The sequence below is a fragment of the Drosophila pseudoobscura genome, chromosome 2 (genome assembly GCF_009870125.1).
Source record: "Drosophila pseudoobscura strain MV-25-SWS-2005 chromosome 2, UCI_Dpse_MV25, whole genome shotgun sequence".
In the NCBI taxonomy this organism is placed as follows: Eukaryota; Metazoa; Arthropoda; class Insecta; order Diptera; family Drosophilidae; genus Drosophila; species Drosophila pseudoobscura.
The window spans coordinates 13,810,398-13,831,872 of record NC_046679.1 but is presented as its reverse complement, the minus strand read 5'-3'; the positions used below and the strand labels follow the sequence as shown (position 1 = coordinate 13,831,872).

At 46.0% G+C, this 21,475-nt stretch overlaps 6 protein-coding genes across 8 annotated transcripts; 2 read left to right on the top strand and 4 right to left on the bottom strand.

The window, feature by feature from the left end:
- Positions 1 to 384: 384 nt before the first annotated feature.
- Npc2b (Niemann-Pick type C-2b) lies at positions 385 to 2,856 on the top strand. Of its 2 annotated transcripts, none has more exons than XM_015181850.2 (3): positions 385 to 537; positions 1,973 to 2,097; positions 2,163 to 2,840. In XM_015181850.2, exons 2-3 carry the CDS (start codon positions 2,013 to 2,015, stop codon positions 2,555 to 2,557), a joined length of 480 nt encoding a protein of 159 aa, XP_015037336.2. In that variant the 5' UTR covers positions 385 to 537; positions 1,973 to 2,012; the 3' UTR covers positions 2,558 to 2,840. The 2 variants fall into 2 exon arrangements, with proteins under 2 accessions (XP_015037336.2, XP_001358694.2); XM_001358657.5 differs by lacking the exon at positions 385 to 537 and adding an exon at positions 1,409 to 1,549 and having other exon boundaries at positions 2,163 to 2,856.
- CCHa1 (neuropeptide CCHamide 1) lies at positions 2,568 to 7,288 on the bottom strand. The gene is made up of 4 exons (XM_002137410.4): positions 6,566 to 7,288; positions 3,758 to 3,793; positions 3,653 to 3,696; positions 2,568 to 3,595 (listed from the first exon to the last, which is right to left on the bottom strand). Exons 1-4 carry the CDS (start codon positions 6,627 to 6,629, stop codon positions 3,098 to 3,100), a joined length of 642 nt encoding a protein of 213 aa, XP_002137446.3. The 5' UTR covers positions 6,630 to 7,288; the 3' UTR covers positions 2,568 to 3,097.
- A 162-nt stretch (positions 7,289 to 7,450) lies between these two features.
- LOC4801638 (10 kDa heat shock protein, mitochondrial) lies at positions 7,451 to 8,301 on the bottom strand. The gene is made up of 2 exons (XM_001358656.4): positions 8,145 to 8,301; positions 7,451 to 8,073 (listed from the first exon to the last, which is right to left on the bottom strand). Exon 2 carries the CDS (start codon positions 8,071 to 8,073, stop codon positions 7,765 to 7,767), a length of 309 nt encoding a protein of 102 aa, XP_001358693.1. The 5' UTR covers positions 8,145 to 8,301; the 3' UTR covers positions 7,451 to 7,764.
- A 1,726-nt stretch (positions 8,302 to 10,027) lies between these two features.
- PK1-R (Pyrokinin 1 receptor) lies at positions 10,028 to 13,282 on the bottom strand. 2 transcript variants are annotated; one of them, XM_015181849.2, is made up of 4 exons: positions 11,877 to 13,282; positions 11,432 to 11,649; positions 11,219 to 11,392; positions 10,028 to 11,146 (listed from the first exon to the last, which is right to left on the bottom strand). In XM_015181849.2, the coding sequence occupies exons 1-4, from the start codon at positions 12,772 to 12,774 to the stop codon at positions 11,066 to 11,068; spliced, it is 1,371 nt and encodes a 456-aa protein (XP_015037335.2). In that variant the 5' UTR covers positions 12,775 to 13,282; the 3' UTR covers positions 10,028 to 11,065. The 2 variants fall into 2 exon arrangements, with proteins under 2 accessions (XP_015037335.2, XP_002137445.2); XM_002137409.3 differs by having other exon boundaries at positions 11,219 to 11,377.
- Positions 13,283 to 14,517: 1,235 nt separating this feature from the next.
- LOC4801636 (uncharacterized) lies at positions 14,518 to 18,177 on the bottom strand. Its single transcript, XM_001358655.4, has 2 exons — positions 17,690 to 18,177; positions 14,518 to 17,458 (listed from the first exon to the last, which is right to left on the bottom strand). Exons 1-2 carry the CDS (start codon positions 17,774 to 17,776, stop codon positions 15,668 to 15,670), a joined length of 1,878 nt encoding a protein of 625 aa, XP_001358692.3. The 5' UTR covers positions 17,777 to 18,177; the 3' UTR covers positions 14,518 to 15,667.
- Positions 18,178 to 19,664: 1,487 nt separating this feature from the next.
- Positions 19,665 to 21,459, top strand: Or88a (Odorant receptor 88a). Its single transcript, XM_001358654.4, has 3 exons — positions 19,665 to 21,014; positions 21,070 to 21,225; positions 21,280 to 21,459. The coding sequence occupies exons 1-3, from the start codon at positions 20,016 to 20,018 to the stop codon at positions 21,325 to 21,327; spliced, it is 1,203 nt and encodes a 400-aa protein (XP_001358691.3). The 5' UTR covers positions 19,665 to 20,015; the 3' UTR covers positions 21,328 to 21,459.
- Positions 21,460 to 21,475: the final 16 nt, after the last annotated feature.

Sequence of the window (21,475 nt, the reverse complement as noted above, 5' to 3'; positions counted from 1 at the left end):
GTGTAAATATTTGTTCGTACACTTCCGAGTACACTTCCCCATTCTGTCTTCCTCACTTTGAGAGGCAGCCACTTCCATCTCCAGCTGATTCCGTATGCGAAGCACTACGTCAACAAATACTTACAACGCAGTACAAAATTTTGTAAATCACCACCGTTTTGCTCTCAGTTTCGGTTTCCGCTGCAGTTGCACTTTCAGCTGATTGAACGTTGACCGCACTCACACACACGAATATTCACATATGCTGGTGCTTTTCACGTGAGGAGTGCCACAAAAGGCCGGAAACTTTCAATTCTCTTGCACTCAAATAGGAAATTTGTGTTTAAAGTTTGGTGAAGCAAGAGTGAGACAAACCGGCTGAGGCAGATTCCGAGACCGAGTCCGAGCTGTCTGCGAACCATCCATTGGGACACAACTTTCGGTTTTTGTCAGTTGCATTTCAAGCCTCGATCGCTGCAGTCACCGGATCGCTTGACCCGAAATCAGACCGTTAACAAGCCGAAACCGTAACAAACGCCTGCCATTCCCTTCCCACCTGTAAGTTGATCCCAAGTTCCATAGTCACGTTTCCGTAATGTGCTCGGTTGTGTTCTCAGTTTCGTTTGTGGTCTACTTTCTAAATGAAAAATGCTAATGGGCGCTGGAGCGACGATCGTCTCGAAAGTGGGCACGTCATGAGCTCGTCAACTTCCTGACAGACTGACAGACGACTACATACACAAAGAAAATCAGAGAACGCGGTGCTAATTCTTAAACAGCTTAATTAAATTGAAACGCTTTTCGCACAAGTCAGAGCCGCAAGTCGGGTGCGGTGCCGCATAACCAATGAGATGACATTTTGGAACAGCGATCGATGAGCAGGGGCGGGATTAGTTCCCATCCCATTTTCAGATTGTTTATGGGTAATGATTTGCTTATGATATAATCTGCTATTGACTTGTCAATGCAATTTGCATTTTAAGTATCGAATGTGTCTAAGCCAAACAGAAATGATTGGCAACATTTTGTACGAGCTTCTGGTTGGCTCTTGAGACTTTATGGCTACTCACGCAACGGGTATTAGCCTGTCTGTGAACATCGCACCTTTGTTGGCCTTAGTTCGGTTCTGTGTAAGATGGGGTTTCTATTTACAGACTTGGATATCGATCAGTGGCTTTCCAAACTCGTTTGCGATCCATTGTTTTCACTTTTCATTGGGAAAACCTTTACGCGCCCGAAAAATTGGTTACTGCCTGCGATTCTCGATATAATCAGATGCTTGGCATGCCAGGCAGGCCAAGAAAATGGCCTCTCAATTAAGCTTGTGAGTCAGAGACAAAGCCATAGGCAAAATCAGAGACAGAGCTACAGACAGAGACACACACAAGCAGAGACAGAGAGTCAGTCAGTCGGTCTGAGGTGATCTTTCTATATATACAGCACATGCGATGCGGCTCAGGTTTAAGTTGCCGATCAGTCAGTCGTCAGTCGCACTGGAAGTACAAGCTCCGTAGCTCCGTGTAAAAAGTCAACCAACAACTCAAATTGACGACAATTGCTGTGGAAATTGGTAAATTATTCAATTAGCGGGAGACAGAAGATAAATAGAGATGGATGGTGGAAAGTGGGATTAACTCGAATCAGGAAGAAAGTGAACTGAACAATAAATGAATATTAGTAACTGCCTCACAAGAATGTCCCATTGGAGTGCCAATCAGTCTGTTGAAGCATCTGTCAGACCGCCCATTCGCCTTGTGTAATTGCCTGAATTTTGAGACTTTGATTTTGCAGTTTGCATGTTTTTCGTGTGTGGCGCTTTTTTAAGTCAAGGTTGATCTTTCGAGACGAGTGCAACCGGTTTTGGCCTCGACTCGAGCTTGATAACAAGCCAAAGCTCTCGAGGCCTGGCCACAGCCCATAGCCCATAGCCCGACTAGTTGACCAGCAATTAGCGACCTGTCGTTAAATCTATATCACTTCTCTTTACAATTAGCCACAGGTAACACAGGTACTCGTACAATAACAGCAGCAAAATGAAGCTCCACTCTGGTCTGTTTTTGATCTGTGCCGCCCTGCTCAGATGCTCGACAGCCACTGAGGTCAGGCCCTGCCCGAAATGTGAGTCTGCCCCGAGAGTAAACTTTGGAATATATGTAGATACTAAATCTCTTCTCGTACTACAGCCAAGTCGAAGGCCCTGAGCACCAGTGATGTGTCCATCTCCAATTGTCCCAAGAACAGGTGCATACTGAAGCGCAACACGGAGGCCAGCATCATGATGAAGATCCGGCCGGAGCGCGACTTCCAAGAGCTCAACTCGGACATTCAGGGCATCATTTTGGACGTGCCACTGCCCTTCCCCGGCTACTACGGCACCAGTGCCTGTCCGCACATCTACGATGAGGCTGGCGAGAAGCAGGTGGGCTGCCCGCTGAAGGCCGGCCAGACGTATACCTACAAGAATAGCTTCAAGATCCTGCCCCTTTATCCCACCGTCAGCCTGGAGATCCACTGGGGATTGGGCGACAAGGAGGGCGATGCGGCCTGCTTCCAGATACCCGCCAAGATCAAAGCCTAGGCCAAAGAGATTGCGATGTTAGCTTTTATTAAGGTTGAATCTCTTAAAATCGTATCTGCATATCATAGTAGTTAGGGATTAAGTACGGTTAAGTGAATGTGAATGAAAGCAAAGTTCTTGATATCGTTTCCAATATTGCGGCATCCAGCCAGTGACGCAATACTGAGCCTGCAGAAGACCCCTGATCCGTTCGATCAGTTGTGAGCTGTGTCTGATAATTCTACACATACATATACATATGTATGTACTATAATATTAATAGTAATAATATTAATAATAAAAACCAACAACAAATTCTACGAAAAGGTTTCATTTACATTTTGAATGCTATAAAATGGAACACTCCCCCAATTAACCTGATCTGCTCTCTACCGATGGGATCTTTTAATTATTTGCAATTTATTCTTAATTGAGGCCCAACATGCAATGATGGTGGTGCAATAAATATCTTTTCATTTATCTTTTTTCTATGTTTGCTTAGTCATTTTTCCGCATAGTTTTGGCAATTAAATTAAGTATACGCCTGGGGTGGTTCAATGTTCACTTCTTGAGTTCATAGAGTTCGCTGAGAGTCTGTTGCTGCTGCTCGGCCTCGGCTTCGGCCTCTCCCTCAGCCTCAGCCTCGACCTGGGCTTGGGCTTGGGCTTGGGCCTGGGCCAAGATGAGAGCCTGCTGCAACTTGCGCCAACTCTCGGCGGCAGCATCGTACTGTCCGCCGCACCTGCCACCGGCCCACAGTCGTGACTGTTTCTGTTGCTGCTGCTGCTGCCGCAGTTGATAGCGATGCTGTTGCCTCATCAGTTGCGCCCACTTCAGATCTTTGGCCTCGTGGTTGCGATGGTTCCTATTCCGTTTCTCGGGGTCATCACTTTGTGCAGACAAGGCAGGAGCTCTCGGGGGCATGTTGTTCAGGCTGCTGATGTTGTTGGTATTGTTGGTGTCGTCATCGGTGTCTTCACGAATGTTTTGGTTGTTGTTCTGGTTGTTGTTATAGAGCTGCTCTGCCAGAGTTTCCACCGCAAGAGGATTGCCGCCAGCCTAGGGAAACAGAACGAGTAAAGAAACACACTTATCATGAGCTGCATGCCATCTTACCTTGGCTGCAACTGCTGCCTTACCACCGGAACGCTTGCCGTGAGCTGAGAAAAAGCCACAAAGTGTGAACTGAAAAATCGATGGACTACTCCGTGAAACACTTACCTCCCCAACAGGAATGTCCGTATTCCAAGCAGGAACCTGCAAGTATGAAACATATTTTCCTATTTAGAATAAATCATCATCTTCTTTGGATCCACCACATCCACAGCAGCCGCATTGACGGGCCAAGACTGTGTGTGCGCATAAATTTATGGGTAAATGAGCCGCAGCTCAGTCCCCTGTTGCGCCTAGGCAAAGGTTTTTCTTTAAAACGGAAAAGGAAAAGTTAAAGGTAAGCCAGTGAAAGCCACAGGCCACAGTGGATGCTGCAGTTGTTTATTGTGTGCTTGGCTACTAATGTCGCGACCCATGATAAATGCGACCATTACGGCACGGCACTCATATGCTAGAGTCAGAGCGGGTTGAGTAATGCACTCAGGCGGATGCCTCCCATTTGGTGGAAGGTACTAGGTGTGGGAGTAGTCATGCCCCATCATCATCCTACCTGTGGGGCTGTAGCTCTTATACAACGTGTCCTTGATGCGAAAACTCCTGCTGTTGCATTGTGTGGCCCGAAAAGTGTTGAAGAGCCAAGAACTAATCACACAAATGGAAGGCAACGCATCAGAAGGCGTCAGCAATGAAGGCTCAGCTGGGACATGGACGGACACGTGGATACGGATGTGAATACGCTTTTGCGCAACTGTCGCTCCGGTGAAAGTGTGTGAATGGAAGCAGTATGGAATAGGAGATCTCTGGGTTACACAAAGGCAACAGCAGCAGCAGCAACAAGTTCCATGACGCAGATGGCTAACAATTGGCCTGGATATAAGCGTGGGGGATGTCGTCGGATAGGGGATGGGGTGTGAGGAATTTGAGGGGTGTTTGCATAAGCCAAGATAAATATAAATGTCAGACCAGACGATTCTATCATGACTCCTCCCTCGACTGTTGCTACCCTGGCCATATATCAAACATGTAATCATTTGTCAATTACTTAAACCGTGGATTAATTGTTGCCGGGCCCTCACAGATACACTAATACAAACAACCAGCGTGCAGACACACACACACACACACACACTTGTTGACAGGCATAGAGGCCATCAGAGATAGCGGGCTTTCTCTCGATGCCTTTTCGAAGGGCTGTCATTAAACGAAGGCTCCGTTTAACAGCCGCCCCCTTCTGTCACCCACCATCGAACATCCTTCCTCCCTGTAAGGCTTCCACCATCACCTAATTACCGTGACCCTCACTTTTAATGGCCATATCCTTGATCTTGGTCAACTCGGAAACCGCGTTGGCGTATCCACTTCGGGGTAATGGCATTTTTTAATAACCTTACCTCAAAACAGTTTGCCCGAACTGACTTTTAATGGTTTTTTCTGGCCAAGTACCTAAGTGAGGTTTAATTGGTTTGGGGATTCACCAGAATGATCATTTATGGCAGAAGCATTTAATTTTGAACATCATTCTGGCTAGGTTTGTTTATTTATATGTCTATTAGCTGGGAGTACTGGTCAGCCTTGGTCAATCAGATTTGAATACAACATCTGATTGCTTTATGGGTAGTTTTATGATAGTCAGAAGCGTCCCCAAATCTCAAACCCCATTCGGGCCAGAATCGTAAAAAATTCTGACAAATGTCAACAAATCCGTGTACGATGTTTGATTTCGCTGGCTCTTAAAATTTTACACAGAACCCCCTTCTCTTCAAGGAAGCCCTTGCGAGCGGATGTATCTATTACATTTGATGAGATCATCCAGTGCCTATTACTGTTACGATTGCCATATAGTCGTGTGGGCCTATTATTCCAATGCTAGTGAGATATACCTATCATTATTAATCATTAGATTTATGAGAGTGAGTTCATAAATTTCATTATTGCAAACAGATACCCTGAAGACCTTCAGATGAGTGACTTTCGATCCCTAACAACTCCAATTGATCTCCTCTATGATGTATTTGATGCGTATTTCAATCTGAACCTAACCCAATCTACAATCTGCATTCATATCATCCACCTTCATCCACTGAAACACCCAACTCTTTGAGCTCTTGTCTATTGCCAATCTCTGACCACACCCACTGCCACCAGCAGCAGAAGGGAATGGATGTGGCTGCAATGCCTGCAGGCGGCACAGCTTGGCGGGTTCACACGTTCGCTTTGGGTTTTTTCCCGCTGAATTTCCCGCTGTCTCTTAGTCCATCGTTCTCCGTTTCCACCGTGGCTGTGCCGCTTACCATTGTCGGTTGTCGGTTGCCGGTTGTTATTTGGCACGCCGTGTGGATTAATTTACGACAGCAATTGAAAGCGTCGACGCATTTGGAGGGTAAAAGTGGTAAACCCAGCCCCCTCCGACCGTGATCTCTGCTCCATGCTTCTCCATGTTCTGTCCTACCTTCGCGGTGACTAAGGAATTTGTATAGAAAACCCAAAAGGGAAGCCGCTGAATCAACGGGCAAACAAAGGCGTATCAACAGGAAAATGTGCATAAAACTGAAGCTGATAAGACGGATTAGAGGCAATGGCAGGACATGGGGGAGTGCAGGATTATGGGATGGCAAACCAGAATATCGGAGTATAGGTAATACGTGTTAATCAGTAGGTAGTTTGGTATTTTTATGGCCCAGATAAGCCAGGAAATTCCAAGAAACACTTATGATCATGACGCAGCAGCAAATGACTAAAACGGAAATAAAAATTTCACCATTTCCAAGGGCCCAAAAGTATGCTTCAAAAATAACACTTTATTTTAAACGAATTTCCAACCATTTTAAACGAAATTTAAACCAAATCTTTTATCGTTTGTGTGTGTTAAGAATATTATAGTAATATTTATTCTGGAATTTTCTGAAATTATTTTACCTGACACCAGGGCAAAGAGTGCCACAAATACCAACAAAGTCCAACTGCACTTCATGTACCACATTTTCAAGCAATTTAATTACTAAAACTTGCACTTAAAATTGTTTTAATTTTTTAAAATTTTGTAATGTCTTTTCCAATTTGGTATGTTTTCAAAAACTTTGAGAATTTTGGTTAAACTTTTGTTAAACTTTCTGCAATTTTCACCTCCGAACTTGTTGATGCCAACACTTTTCGAATTGCCAACAAAATGCGGTCGACCAACGGCTTTTATAGCTACTCGTAGAGGAAGCATGCAACCAGCATGGTTCCATTAGAGCGCCAAAAGATAAGGCAGCCAATGGAGCCAGCCCGAAACAGACCCGAGTCGGACACTCGGGCACGAAGAAAACGCCGCCAATGAGCATAGAGAGAGGCGCCCACGCAACAGGCTGCCTGCCCCATGGACAGTAGAGTGGCGTTGAGTGGGGTGGCCTGTCGCTCTTGGTGTTGGTGTTGTTGGTGAGCCAGGTGCGTAGTCGGAGGGGAGTCTCGTCTCCACACCTCTCATGGGAGGGAAAAGTTGCTGCAGTTCGGCCCCCCACGCACAAAGAGTTTATTTTGTGGCTGACGTCAAGGATTGACTTTTAACAACAGTGGCAACTCTGCCTGTAGGCAAATCTGTAGGGCTGTCGTTTCCAAAGGTGTCAACTCTGGTAAAAGGATACATATCCAAGTAGACTGCTTCACAAATGTCAAAAATATTTGAAAATAATTAATTTATTTTCTAGCCTCGTTTTTCTCATTTCCATCTTGGGTGTTCGCTCAAGAGATCTTTCACTATTTGACTTCTACCAGACTCCACTGTGTCAGTGGGTTACCAAGTGCAAGAACAATTTAAAACAATTTTCTCTTTATGTAGTTTATTTCAAAGCTTTGTGCAACATAAAATCATGTGGCGCCTCATAGCGGTTTGACCTGGCCGCGTATGCTCTATCACATTCATCTCAACGAGTGTGGGGGGTGTGTTTGGGGGTCAAGTGTGTTGTGCAAGTGGAAGATACCAAATAAACATTTAACACATGATAATCATTTAAATTCGAACGCAAGTAGCGCATTAGCAAATTGGAAATTAGTTTCTTTGCTGCGCCGGTCTGAAGTGTGAGCAGTGTACGTGTGTAGGGTGGGTATGTATGTGTTGGTGTGTGGATTCCTGCATCTTATTCCAGCTTCGCCAGGATGTCGCTCTCGCGGAAGAGCACGTACTCGCGCTTGTCGTCCATGTCCACCTTGGTGCCCCCGTACTTGGGCAACAGGACACGATCACCCTCCTTGACGGCGATGGACAGGTGGCCAGCTCCGGCCGGGTTGCGAGCGCCGGGTCCAACGGCCACCACCAAGCCCTGCATCTCCTTCGGCACCGACTCCTCCGGCAGCAGTATGCCACCGGCAGTGGTAGTCTTCATCTCGAAGCGCTGGATCAGAATGCGGTCCAGCATGGGAATGACCTTCTTAATAGCGTTGGCCATCTGAAAATATTTCCGAAAAAAAATTTAAGTAATTTTGTTCACAAGATTCGAAACTAATTTGAAATTCTCACTTTTGCTGTCCGGAAAATATTTTTTTTTGTTTTTTTTATTTTTTAAATTTTTTTTTCTTGTTTTCTTGTTACGATGTGCTTCGTAACACTCTCGACTGGGAACTGATTTTTCCTAGTCCTACAAATGTATTTGTTCAGAAAAAACATTCCACATGCGATGGAAGAGCAAAAAGAGGTTACTGCGATTGATAAAAATTAGTAGAGTTAAAAGCTGTCAGTGTTTCGGTTTCTGGTCTAGAAATTCCCATCGTTGCATTCCCTGTCAAATGCTCCTCTGATTGACTCATCTACGACGAATATAATGAATATAAATCTTCTTGTTTGACCACAACTGTTCTTTCTGTAAGTGGTATAATGCTAATCTTATATTATGGTAAGCAATAAATTGAACAATAAATAATGTACCCACTGTGTCAGTAGTTACCGCAATAAACAGCTGAAAGCCTTAATAGTTGCGGCTAACACGGTCCAGCCCAAACACAAAGCCAGCCACATCGCCTCTCTATTGTTCTGCTTTCTCTCTCTCTCCGCGTGAGTCAGTGCGTGAGTCTTCCTTCCTGCCTTGTGTGTGTGTTGTACGTGCTTAAGTGTGTATGTGTGAGGTTGCGTTGGTGTTTGTGGAGCGGTGGGTGGGTGGATGGATGGGTGGGTGTGTTTGTCTAAACTTGTAGCGCGTTAAATGATGTTAGAAATTTTGTTGTGCTTAACTTTTCCCAGGGCTTTTTTTTATACGCCTACATAACACACCGCATATTTATTACTTCAACAAAGTAAATAATGGTTCTTGAACCCCATAAAGTGTATATATTCTTGATCAAAGTATGCATCCCAGTATGCGTCTATATATTCTGCATTAAAATCAATATCCGAATGGAATGAGCAATGTTAGTTTTATATCCTATAATTTCCTTCCCTTCGCTCATTAATTAAGACTTTTGGCTGAAAATTCAATCAGCCCCTTATTTTTCGTGCTAGCGTTGTTCTATATATTGGGGGTTGCGAAAATCATCTGAACATTCGGTCGTAATGAGAGTCTTTGTTAAAAAAACAATTGTGTTTCTTAAGATAATTCCGCCAAAGTTGCAATGTATATGATTGGTAATAGATTCATGTAAATAAGATCAAACAAAAAAATACTTTCGCTATATTCTTATACCCTTTTGACTGTGTTCAATTTATGGATCATTTAAAGCAAAGTCTTTAAGGTAAAATCGAACATCAGATATAGAGCAGCAAGGGTATCTAAGGCCTCGGTACTCGAACCAAACCATTCTTTCCGGTTTTTTCCTTTCTGCTGCTTTGCTCCCTCGATTCGCTCGTAAATCACAAAACTTCATAATTTCTACGTCACTTTTGCAGGCATGTGTTTTGTGTGTCTGTGATTATATTTGTTCGGCTTTACGTGACGTTGGTGGAACAATTTTATGTGGTTTATATCCGTCTGACTGTTTCACTCTCGCTTTTTTGTTGCCTTGTTTGTTGTGTGCTCCTTTATGGCCCGCTGCGCTTTGGGCTTTGACGCATTTGCCACCTAGTATTTGCTAGCTCCTGCCAACGGACAGGTCCTCTATGCAATTGAAGTGAACCTCCACTCTGTCTGGGGGTACAAATCATACAGGGCACTGGCATCCATTTGGTTGATTGCATTTTCATGACAATTTGCAGGATTACTAATGCGCCACGGAGTCCGCGCATTTGCATGACCTTGAACCATCCGCCTGGCACCTCATTAGAATTTCATTTGTAGTCGGGCAGACGACAGGCCACAATCGATACAAAACCCAAATATATTTATGGGCAAATTACATTTGGAGCACGGCGAATCCTTAGTAGTTGCTGAAGGGAGATAGAGAGACACCGGGATGCGGAAAAAAGGCGAATGGTTATGGGAATATGCTAAGTTTTATTTGTGGAATAATTCGGGTATATCGTTTATTATAATTCCTCAAGGGTTCCTTCCCATTGATTCAACAGCGTCGTTGGCTGTTCAATAAAGTCGATGAATTATAATCAATCTTTAAATGTATTTCGATGATAATTTCTGGCTTCAAGGTTGTTGAACTAAAACGCTACAGAAATTAAGGCAAGCAGAATGCGGTAAACTTTATTTGATGAATATTTCTGGAAAAAACCCTAAGATTGTATTAAATACATCGACTTGAAAGAAATATGATTTCCAGAAGTAATTTCACTGTACAGTCGTACCATTTTGACTCTCTTAAAATTATGAATCAATCTAAGCAATGTCTTTAAATATTATATTTCTATGATTTCCAGCTGAAATTGCTTTTAAAGGGGGTCAGTATTTGAATAGAATTAATGACTTTTCTGAGAATTTTAGCTTCTAAAATATATATCGAATATTTGTGCCACATTTTTGTTGTTCTGTTTGGATTAAGCATATTTTCTTAGACATAGAATTCGCAAAAGCTATATGTACTTGCTTTCTTCTTTCTATTCTTGAGTCTGCAAAGCTTTTGTTTCCAGCGTAAATCCCCTCTAGGCGTGCCGCCATTACGTTAATTGCAGAGAGCGAAGCACATTGAATACTATTCTTACACTAAATAGCCGTAAATCTTAATGCTTGAAAGACTAGCTCAGGCGAACTCGTGCCGACACTGATTCTGATTCTGTATGAATGAAAATCTTTATAGTAGATAAATATATAGTAGACAGAGCGAGAGAGCGAGTAATTAAGGTCTAATTGCAAGGCAAATGAATGCAAATGCAGGTTGTACTAAACGCTTTGGTAGCAGCAGCAACAGCAACAGCAGCGATAGCGGCCGTAGCAGTGGACTCGGTAAAGACAAAAACAAGTGACTAACTAAGAATCTGGCTTAAACAATATATAAATAAATTAGCATTCGGAAGCAAGCGGCTCGATGAGAGGCTGGAGATTGAGTTGCCTCTCGCGTCCGCCTCTAGTTGATCTGGGCATTGATCATGGCGTACTGGGAAGCGAGCTGCGGCTTGGCCAGGGCCAGGCGATCATGGTGCGGGGTCTGAGAGAGAGTATTCGAGAGGTAATTGATAGATTGATAGTCAGGGTGGGTACCTATAGCCATAAAACCCACCTGCGTTAGTGTCTGTTTCGACTGTTGCGCCTCCGCCGACTCAATGGAAACGCGTTGCGTCTGGCTGGAGGAGTTCAGGGCTCTCCTCAACCGCTGCGACTCGATGTGGTTGCGGGAGTTCAACGAACCCTTGGACAACTTTTTGCCAAAGAGCACGGCCTGAAATACGGATATCTATGGGACTATACAGTGCGATACAACAATGATCCCTACCTTGAAGGCCTCGCGGAACTTGTTGCTCATGATGTTGTAGAGCAGCGGATTGATGCAGGTGGAGAGATAGTAGAGCACCCCGGAGACGTAAGTCATCACCGTGTAGAGAAGCTCGTGCTGTTCGTGCAGCTTGGCGCCCCGGGCGGGGGCATAGATGGCAATCAGTCGCTGGGCATGGAAGGGGGCCCAGCAAAGGAAGAAGCAGACCACCACAGCAACTGCCAGGAGACAGATAAAGATAAAGAGTGAATGAATGTTGAAGTACTTTGTACTTTTTTTGGCAATCGCCATAATCATAAATGAGAAACGACAAACGACAAATGACAAATGACAAACGCAATAAATTGCCCAGAGAGCGACTGATTAACAGGCTTAGAACGATTAGGGGCATATGGCCCGATGTCTGATGTCTGATGTCTGGTCTACCCCAGGGCTGCATAATTACCGAGCATCCTCAGCACACGCCGTGTGCCATAGTGATTGAGTCGACCCCGCACGGAGCTCAGCTGGGCGCCCGATCCCCCACCGTTGATGTTCACCGCGGAGTTGGAGCCGGCGTAGCGGTACAGGATAGTGTCCGACTGCACATTCTTCAGCGGCGGCCTCCGGGACGTCGCCAGAGCTGGGGCCGGGCCATCGCTCAGGTTGGAGCGGTAGAGCTGTAGGCCTATCAACAGGTACAGCACAAAGATGATGGACATGGGCGCAAAGAAGAAAATGAAGGTGGAGAGCTGAAACGAGTGCTCGACGATGACGCGCACCACCACGCACTTGTCCACGCCGGCGTAGCTGTTGATCCCGAATTGCGCCGCCTGCGGGATGGCGGTGAGCACGGCCAGGGCCCAGACGAGACCGATGATGCGTATGGCCCGACTGAGCTTGCTCATCGCCTGCCCCAGGAACGGGTGGCAGATGGCTATGTAGCGCTCCACGGTGAAGGCGGTGATGGTCAGGACGGTGGCATTGGCCGAGGTCTCGGCCAGCAGACCGCGTCCCAGGCAGAAGTACTCGCCAAAGACGTACGGATACTTGGACCAGATGAACCACACCTCCTGGGGCACGCCCGAGAGCAGCAGCAGGAAATCGGAGATGGCCAGCGAGAAGAGGTAATAGTTGGTGGCCGTGTGCATAGAGCGGTTCTTCTTGATTACGATGCAGGTGCTAATGTTGCCCACCACGCCGCTGAGGAATATCAGCGAGTAGACGACTGTCACCGGCACCACAATGGCCAATGGATCGCGTGCCGGTCCGAGCAGTTGGCTCACATTCCCAGCCGTCCACAGGGGGACGTTGTCGTCGGTGACGCCGGCCAGGATCTCCGATTCGGAGTCGGAGTCTGGCATATTCGTGTCCTCTGGAACTGGAACTTTTCCCCTTACGAAAGCGGCTTTTGTTTTCACAAAATTTCCACTAGCTGCGATAAATTCCGATGCCGTTTATCTGCCCGCGGTTGTGTCCCCCCCAACTATGCTAATTATAATAATTCGATGACGCGAACGGAGACTCATCCAGCGACTAGTCTGCCTGGTAGCGTCTTGACTCTCTCGACTGTCACTGGACAGGCACTGGCACGCAAACGCACCAAATTACCAAGCGGCGAGGTCGATCCCCGATTCCCGATCCCCGTACCGTTCCCGGCTACGATAACCGTATTCCGTAGTCCGTTCCCGTCACTGCACTCGCACCCGGACGTTGACTTGGCTCTGATTTTGGAGGCACGTCGCCTATAATCGGCGACAACTCTCGACTTGTAAACACACAGAGCGGCACAGAGCGAATCAAGTTTTGAGTCCGTGTCCCGTCTCCATTCAGCAGCAACCGTACTCCAGCGCGCTCCGAACTTATCTGATAAGCAGTGGCGACATTTCATTCAGATTTGTATCTAAAAGCTAGCGACGAAGCGTCGCAGTTTTCCCTCACATGAGAGAGTAACGTGCGCGACATTAGTGCTGGAATGAATAGCAAGGAAATCTGTGATGTGCCATGGGTGATGGAAGTACATACATATATAAAAGGGAAGATGCCTTGAGAAATTGTGTTATTTTGACAAAAATGTGTATATTCTTCCCACTTATAAAATTTACAGTTTCTAGTTAATTTAAAACATACAAAAATAAATTAGATTAAGAGAGGACTCTCAAACATTTGGATGCGTCTTTTAAGAGTCATGTATGGTAAGTTTTTATAACTACAAAATAATAGTTCCTTGGTCGAAAAAGGAATCTTGTATGTAGGAAGTCCCATCGACTTATAGCAGCCACTCGGCACATTGATAGGAAAATCCCTAGGTAGACTTGTTTAATGCAAACCAGTGTTGCTATTAAATTTCTTAAGAAAGTCAACAAATAAAACGTGGTTCATATTTCCAATCAAAAGAGCAAACCTTATTGCTAAATCTTCAGATCATATTACGTGGTAATCTACCATAATCCATTCAGTTATTGCACGCACCTTACAGTCACATTTATGGATCCGTCTCGCCCCGTGGTCGCACCCATCTTGTGTGTATTTTGGCAACCATATTTCATAGTGGCTATGAAGCAGGCAACTTTGGGGCATTAGCTACATTTGGGCAACAAAAAGAGCAGCCACACGCTGGCAGAGGCGCTGGGAAAACTGGGAAAAGTTGGCCCGAATGCGTTTTGGCATAGGTCTGTCGCACCACGCCGCTGACGAGTGACATTCTCTATGGCCACATAATATTTTCATTCATTTGTTTCGTTTCGTTTAGCACGATGCTAAGTGAAGACTGCCACCCCGTGTCTAGACCCACAGTCCCCCCGTCCCACCCGATAATCAGGCAGACCCCATGCCCCCCCATCAAGCCTGGTCACACGACCCATCGATGGGTGTCAAAGTGCGTGTGGCGCGGTGCGGTGCCTGCGGTGTTTGGCACGAGTCAAACGAGCGGATGGAAGTCGCTCGTTAGCTTTTCACTTGCAGCCGATGGGAGAGCTTTTCAAGCTTTCGCCAACTGCATGCGAAGGGTGGGAAAAATCCCATCAATCAACGACATCGAATGATGAATGAAAACTCAAGGGTGCAACCCACGTCCGAGTATTCTACAAAAACAAACACAGAAGAAGTGTGTCTAACATTCAATAGTTATGCATGTTTATTAAAGTTCTTTAAAAGTTACTGTATGTATATGTATATTACCAGTAGGATATTTATTAAAATATTTCCCCTTTCAGGGCTAATATTATCCGATTATTATTAACTTGTAAATTAACGCATAAGTTCATTTCGAATAAACACTCCAAAAATGTACTAAAGTAAAGTTCTTCAAAAGAATTTCTTCCAAAAATTAAATTATACCTTATCTGCTCATCCCAGGAATACAACTTCCGTTTCACCCCAATATCAAACGAGTTGACTTAAAATTGTTCGCAAAAAATTTCACTTAAAATCAAGGGATGATATATCTATATACGTATTATGTATGTATGCGGTTATTTTGTGCTTGACTAAATATATTTGAATTCTTATTCTACCAGCCTCTTTCGTATATCAAGCTCGAAACCCTCAAATGAATTGGAATCCAACGATGATAGCGATTCCTCAAGTGATTGGACCTTCTTTCCACTTCCTACATTGACTATAGTTCGTAGTATAGACACAAAAGCACGAGTATATATAGTAATTGTGCTACAACTCGAATAAACATTTAGATCCACCAGTATAATGGGTTATACAATACGAGTACATATATTGTGAGTAGATAAAATCTTGTTATTGATTACATTTGAGTCTTCTTAATCTTGTTCAAACAGTGTATAGCTGTTTTTAGTATTGCACAATCCGAAAGTGTTTGGTCAGTAAAGGGAAATCGGACCAGGTCGATCCTTGTTTGTGATTATTGAACATTGCAATGTTGGGATAGATGGGTTCATGTTGGAGGTACGCGTTGTGTGTACGTTGCTAAGATATTTGGCTTGTGTTGTGGCTGATCTGAAGGTAGCGATCGATGGGGATTAAAACTTTAAGATTTTCACCTTCAAGGGTTTCTACACGATTGTGCAGTGATAGCGGATTATTATCTTTATAGATTATAGACGTATATACGATGGACGCTTTGCTTCATCATATTTCACTGGGCCTTCTGTTCTGTCCTTAAACTACGACTTCAATGACCTCAACCTCAACATCCTCGTCCTCGTCGCTGCCGTAATAGCCCTGTCTCCCCCAGTTGTAGGGGAGAACCCTGACGTCCTGTCAGTGAATGTACCTCTCCTGCTATAGGAGCACCTGCTTCATTTGTGGGCGCTGCTTCTCGATGAGCCTCTGGGCCTGCTCCTGGTCCATGCCGTCGATGGAGCAGGCAATCAGCTCCACCATGTTGTGCCCATGCCTGAGTATATGCTGAATGGACTGCAGTGTGAGTCTCATGCAGTTGCTTATGTTGATGCTCCGCAAGCGCTTAAGATTGCGCATAATGTGCCTCACGGTGTCATCTTCTACTTTCATGCAGCTGGCAATACACAGCGTCTCGATGGCCGGAGCGTTGTGTGTCAGCGCCTCGAAGCCCTCGGGGTAGAAAAGCGAGCAATAGCCCAGCGAGAGGATGCGCAGCTCTGGCAGAACCAGCGCCTCCTTCAGGACGCGATCCGTCAAGTTCTTGCAGCCGCGTATGTTCAGCTCACGTAGTCCCCGGAGCCGGCTGATGGGGTATGGAAAGTCTGGGCAGCCCAAAAAGCCTTTGTCCGTGATCTTGATGCAGTATTCGATGTTGAGTTGACGCAGACCCGTCTGGTACTTGCAGATGAGGGACATGGTGCGGTCGGTCACCGCCTGCCGACAGTTGTCCAGGCTGAGGCGGCGCAGGTTATAGAGTCGCACGAGCAGCTCGCACAGGGACTCCTCGTCGATAAAGCAGACCTCCTCGAGATGCAGCTCCTGGATTACATAGTTGGGCTTGGAGGCAATCCCCTTGAGGAGGGCCACGCCCGTGAGCTCTCGGCAGTAAGCCATGGTCAAGCACTTCAGCTGACCGCTCAGCTGGCGCAGGGCATTGATGCAGGCAGAGTTGAGCTGCACGCAGAACATGAGGTCCAGCGATTTGAGAGTAAACTCCCATTTGGAGGCCACATACAAGAGCAGTTCGTTGGTCAGCGAGAGCATGCCGGTGAGGTCCAGTTGGCGCAACGGAGCCTCTTGCGGCATCGCCCTAAGAATGGAGTCCAGAAGGAGGAGGTGACAGTTGCCTGACAGCTTCAGGACGCCGAGGTTGCTCATGGCCTCGAATGCTAGACACCACGGCAGCGTCTCGACGCTGGGGGAGCAGCTGAAGAATATGTCTATGTACTCCAGCGTCTTAGCATGGTCCCTGAGCACAGCTACCAGGACGTCCTCGTTGTCGTGGGTGAATTCGAACTGCAGGTGCCGCAAGCGCACCTTATTTGTAGGCTTTCTCAGCTGGAGCAGCATGCTCAGCTTCAGCGCCGAGTCCAGACTGACGCCGTCGCACTCGAAGGCCTCCAGGTTGATGAATTGCTTCAGGTTGATCCCAAGATTATCATCAAGCACGGTGGTCGCGGCAATTGTCAACACCTTCAGGTTGGGCATCTTTCCGTTTATGTTGCGAAAGACGGGCGCATGGCTCACCTGTAGATGCCTAACCTCCGGCCCCACCAGCTTCAAGAAGCCGTCCAGCTGCGGGGACTGCTTTAGGTTCCGCAGCTCGATCCGCTCGAAGCTCAGTTTCGAAGGTGCGTTCTCCACATGCTCCCTGATTGCTGCCAGATTGTGCCTGGTCACAATCACCTTGCCCTGTAGCATGAATTTGCGACGGTTGACCAGGTCGCGACAGTGCCAGGACACCATCCGCAGCTGCTTGAGATCGTTGTAGGTCAGATAGGACATCACCTCCAGCCACATCTCGTTGGGCAGCATATCGATGGGAACTTTTTTCTTCCTCACTGCCCTGCGATCCTTCTTCTCCGGCGAGAGTGGCGGCGAATCCGTCGAACCCTTGTTTCCTGACAGTCCCAGCAGCGGCATCATTCTGAACTCTATTTTCCTATGTGCCTGCAATGGGAAGAAATATATCTGTTAGGTGCATGTTATAGAAAGGGGTATTTGACCTGGTAACCATGGGTGACCATACTGCAGTCGAGGGACCACCCTGGTCTGCACTGCTCACCTGCACTGTTGCCAGGGACTTGCACCGTTTCCAGGGCCCAACCGCTGCACTTTGCAACCCACACTTTGCGCAGCCAGGCGTCCAGTTGGTAGGACTCCCACGTCAATAGCACTTACCTGAGCGTAGGTGTTGCTCAGCCTCTCCAAGAAGCGCCTCTCGCGACGATGACTGGGTTTTCCACACGTAATAAGACTATTACCCATCCAGTGGCTCTATCGTTTGTTCAGATTTCGTTGAAAACCGGAAATACACTGTTTTTAGCGCCTTTGCAGAACTGCGCCTTCACTTCGCTATCTATCCCCGAACCTGATTTTCGGTGCCTCCGCACAGAAGTGTTAATTGGAAAATAGTCAAATGGAACTTTTTCCGTTGATTGACAGGGTTTTGCTGTTGTTTTGAATCACTTTTCGTTTAATTTTGCCTTCGAGTTTTTCGACGTCAACCTGCTGCCGTTGTGCACCTTGGAAAATCCAAATGTGTTTTCCAGGCAGCGAACGACGGAAAAACGAACCAAACCACTTGCAGCACAGCTGTGTATCTAATAATGAAAATTTGATTGTCGCTGCAGAGATACTTCCAGCACGCATGCTCTCTCCCTCTCGCTCGCTCGCACACGCACCCCAAAAGGGCCAGCGCAGTATATATTGAATAAAAGGTAAGGGTGGTAGAAACAGCAGGCACCTATGCAGCTGTTATTTCCTCCATTTAACCTTCTGGGGTTTTAAGTCCGTATTATTATTAAATAGGTGTTCCAGTTTATTTATGAAATGTGAACAATTCACAGTATATTGCAAAGCAACAAATTTTGAGTCATCACCACATCTCAGCTGAAGCACATTTGGCTGGCAAATAGGCCCTTCAAAGAGTGTCAGGCCAAACCTTATATTAATACACTATGGACATGCGCACTAAAAGTCAACTCTCTTGCTCTTTTGCTGCGAGAGACCCTCTTTTTACTGCGTTCTATTTTGTTTATGTTTGCTGCTAGTGACCCACATACAAAAAAATGAAGGCGGCCTTGATGTGAGAGAGGGAGAGCGAGAGACAATTTGAGAAAGTACATATGTACATATGTATGTACATACATACAAAGCTGCGCGCGCAGAAACCGAAATTTGTAAACATACAGCTTAAAGCATACAACGCGTACTTCTTACATATGTACCTTTGAGAGATCGGGAGCAATGAAATCAACCAAGTCTTGTAGTGGATGCGAGTTGTTCACAGCTTAAATCGTACACTGTGTATTAGAAGGCGTCCGCATTACTTACCCCTCGCCCAGTTGTGTGCACGCGGAAAATGATGAAAACCGACAGGAACGGATCAAATTCGATGCTGCAACTGAATATTTTCAATATATTTGTGTGTTTCTTCCAATATTTCGAATTCAATTGGACAGAATCACTGAGTTTAAACCAGATGAAATGAACCACCCAATTGGTTCCGGGCAATAGAAATGGCGGAGCGTCTGATTGTCAGAGTTGATTATCACGCATATCGATTCACAATTCAAAGTATCAGAAGTTACGTTCATCAGATGCTAAGACATATCGTGTTGTGTTGTAATCCTAACACTTTTCGGTATGCCGTCAGTCTTAAGGATGTTGGTATCCGTTGTTATGTACACCTCAGTAAAGCATTCGACTTTGTAATCCACTCCCTCCTGGCACAAAAACTTGATCTTTTAGGGTTCCGCCCAACCTCAGGATTTTGAATTGCAGCTACCTTTGTTCCAGGTTTTAATGGGTTCTCTTCACAGACTCCCCCTCTTCACCAGCTAAGGTTACTTCTGGGGAACCACAATCGGTTCTGTAATATCGCATCAAGCGCCTCTCGGTCTGCGGGATGAAAGCTGCGTTCCTGCCGGGATCTGTTCTTATCAGGCTTCGCCTTGGTGTGGCATAATCCACATGGGTTACATATCAACGTCCAAATATATTCATCATTTGTCGTTGCGGTTTTAGTAGTGTATGCCTGTCCAAGGAACTGCTCGTCTATTGTAATTTTGCTTTGATTGAGTGTTGAAAATGGTTACTGCGAAGGGACTTAGATCTTAAACGGCTGGAATTCGTACTAGCATCTAAAGCGCTGTCCAGGTTATATGGAGTACAGGCATACCTTATAATTATTTCCACACTTGTTAGATAATTTCCACTTATTGCAGGTATTCTCATAGATTATGGAGGATTGGCAAAGCTGCAAGAGCTGTAATTTAGCAGAGCTACAATTAATGTTCTTCGACGACGGAACAGGGAAGTTTGTAAAGTATTGTGAAAGCGGAGGACTCTCGATTTGTTCTTTTAATTTCAGCTCAATCAACCCACTGAAAAAAACCACTTATTTGGATTCCTAGCTGCAGGACCCCATTAACTGCAGCAATGTGTTGGACTATATATAAGCCGGTTGGAAGCGTGGTCCTAGAGAACAGTACAGTAAGCCACGATGAAGAACACCGAGCCGAGGAAACCGATCAAGATGGAGGACTTTCTGCGGCCGCAAATGTTCCAGCAGTGGACCCGGATGGTGCACTTCGCCTGGAAGCGAGATGGGTCCAATCGTCTGGTAAAATCATCCTCGATTGGCTTCTGGATATCAGCGGCTTTAAATCTGGTGTTCTTTGCGTTCAACGGCTGGGACATTATCGGCCATCTGATGATGGGCGAGCCCACCAATCAGAACCCGCCCGTGTTCTGCATTACCATTTACTTTTCGATCCGGGGACTGATGCTCTTTTTGAAGCGTAGCGAGATCGTCAACTTTGTCTACGCATTGGATCGGGAGTGTCCCGTAGACATTGACAAGCAGCATGAAATACGTCTGGAGCGCACTTACAGCTCTTTCTGGATGCGCTATCGGTTCCTGCGGGTCTATGCTCATTTGGGATTGCCCATGTTCTGCTGTCTGCCGCTGGCCGTCTATCTGCTGACCAACGACGGCCTCGGGGCGCCTATCACCCAGCACCAGCAGCTGCTCGGCGGTTGGATGCCATTCGACGTGAGGAGGAACCCCAGATTCTACCTTCTGGTGTGGTTATTCGATGTGTCGTGCACTGCCTGTGGGGTCTCCTTCTTCCTGACCTTCGACAATCTGTTCAACGTGATGCAGGGACACCTGATAATGCATCTGAATCACCTCTGCAGGCAACTGGAGGCCATCGATCCCGCAGAAAGCCTGACCAATGAAGTTGAGTTCTTCGACGGTCTAAGGACTCTAGTTCAGCGCCAGCAGCTCCTGAATCGTTTGTGCGGCCAATACAATGATATCTTCAAGGTGGCCTTCTTGGTTAGCAACTTTATGGGGTCCGGATCGCTCTGCTTCTATCTATTCATGATCGCGGAGACGACGGATCTATTCATGATAATTCAGTACATTCTGCCCACTATGGTTCTAGTAGCCTTCACCTTTGAGATCTGTCTGCGCGGTACCCAGCTGGAGGAAGCGGTGAGCCATCTCATTGCATGCCAGCATGATATTCTGTAACCTCTTCCTTCCACAGTCTGCCCGCCTGGAGTCATCGCTGAGACACCAGACCTGGTACATGGGCAGCAGTAGGTATCGCAAGTTCTTTCTTCTGTGGCTGCAGTACTCCCAGCGCACCCAGAAGCTCGGGGCCTTTGGATTGATCGAGATCAACATGGTGCACTTTACCGATGTGAGTAGATAAAGTCGAATATGGATTATTTTTATATATTTCCTTGACTTTCAGATCATGCAGTTGGCCTTCAGACTCTTCACATTTCTAAGATCGCAGTAGGAAATTCATCTTTAATAACGGAATTCCATCAATTCTGTAGTGAAGTAAGTCCCAAGCAACACACACTGTTATCTTACCCTTTTAGAGGGACCTGTAGTTTTCCAAGCGAACAAGAGTGTAATATGTTGTAGAAATTCTCAATATATCA

Coding starts and splice junctions, on each gene's coding strand:
- Npc2b (XM_001358657.5), top strand. CDS start 2,013: ATGAAGCTCCACTCTGGTCTGTTTTTGATCTGTGCCGCCCTGCTCAGA. Junction 2,098..2,162: donor GGTCAGGCCCTGCCCGAAAT/GTGAGTCTGCCC, acceptor CTCGTACTACAG/CCAAGTCGAAGGCCCTGAGC.
- CCHa1 (XM_002137410.4), bottom strand. CDS start 6,629: ATGTGGTACATGAAGTGCAGTTGGACTTTGTTGGTATTTGTGGCACTC. Junction 3,794..6,565: donor ACTCTTTGCCCTGGTGTCAG/GTAAAATAATTT, acceptor TCATACTTGCAG/GTTCCTGCTTGGAATACGGA. Junction 3,596..3,652: donor AGGCAGCAGTTGCAGCCAAG/GTAAGATGGCAT, acceptor CTGTTTCCCTAG/GCTGGCGGCAATCCTCTTGC.
- LOC4801638 (XM_001358656.4), bottom strand. CDS start 8,073: ATGGCCAACGCTATTAAGAAGGTCATTCCCATGCTGGACCGCATTCTG.
- PK1-R (XM_015181849.2), bottom strand. CDS start 12,774: ATGCCAGACTCCGACTCCGAATCGGAGATCCTGGCCGGCGTCACCGAC. Junction 11,650..11,876: donor GCGTGTGCTGAGGATGCTCG/GTAATTATGCAG, acceptor GTCTCCTGGCAG/TTGCTGTGGTGGTCTGCTTC. Junction 11,147..11,218: donor CGAAACAGACACTAACGCAG/GTGGGTTTTATG, acceptor ACTCTCTCTCAG/ACCCCGCACCATGATCGCCT.
- LOC4801636 (XM_001358655.4), bottom strand. CDS start 17,776: ATGGGTAATAGTCTTATTACGTGTGGAAAACCCAGTCATCGTCGCGAG. Junction 17,459..17,689: donor TGAGCAACACCTACGCTCAG/GTAAGTGCTATT, acceptor TTCCCATTGCAG/GCACATAGGAAAATAGAGTT.
- Or88a (XM_001358654.4), top strand. CDS start 20,016: ATGAAGAACACCGAGCCGAGGAAACCGATCAAGATGGAGGACTTTCTG. Junction 21,015..21,069: donor GTACCCAGCTGGAGGAAGCG/GTGAGCCATCTC, acceptor TTCCTTCCACAG/TCTGCCCGCCTGGAGTCATC. Junction 21,226..21,279: donor ACATGGTGCACTTTACCGAT/GTGAGTAGATAA, acceptor CTTGACTTTCAG/ATCATGCAGTTGGCCTTCAG.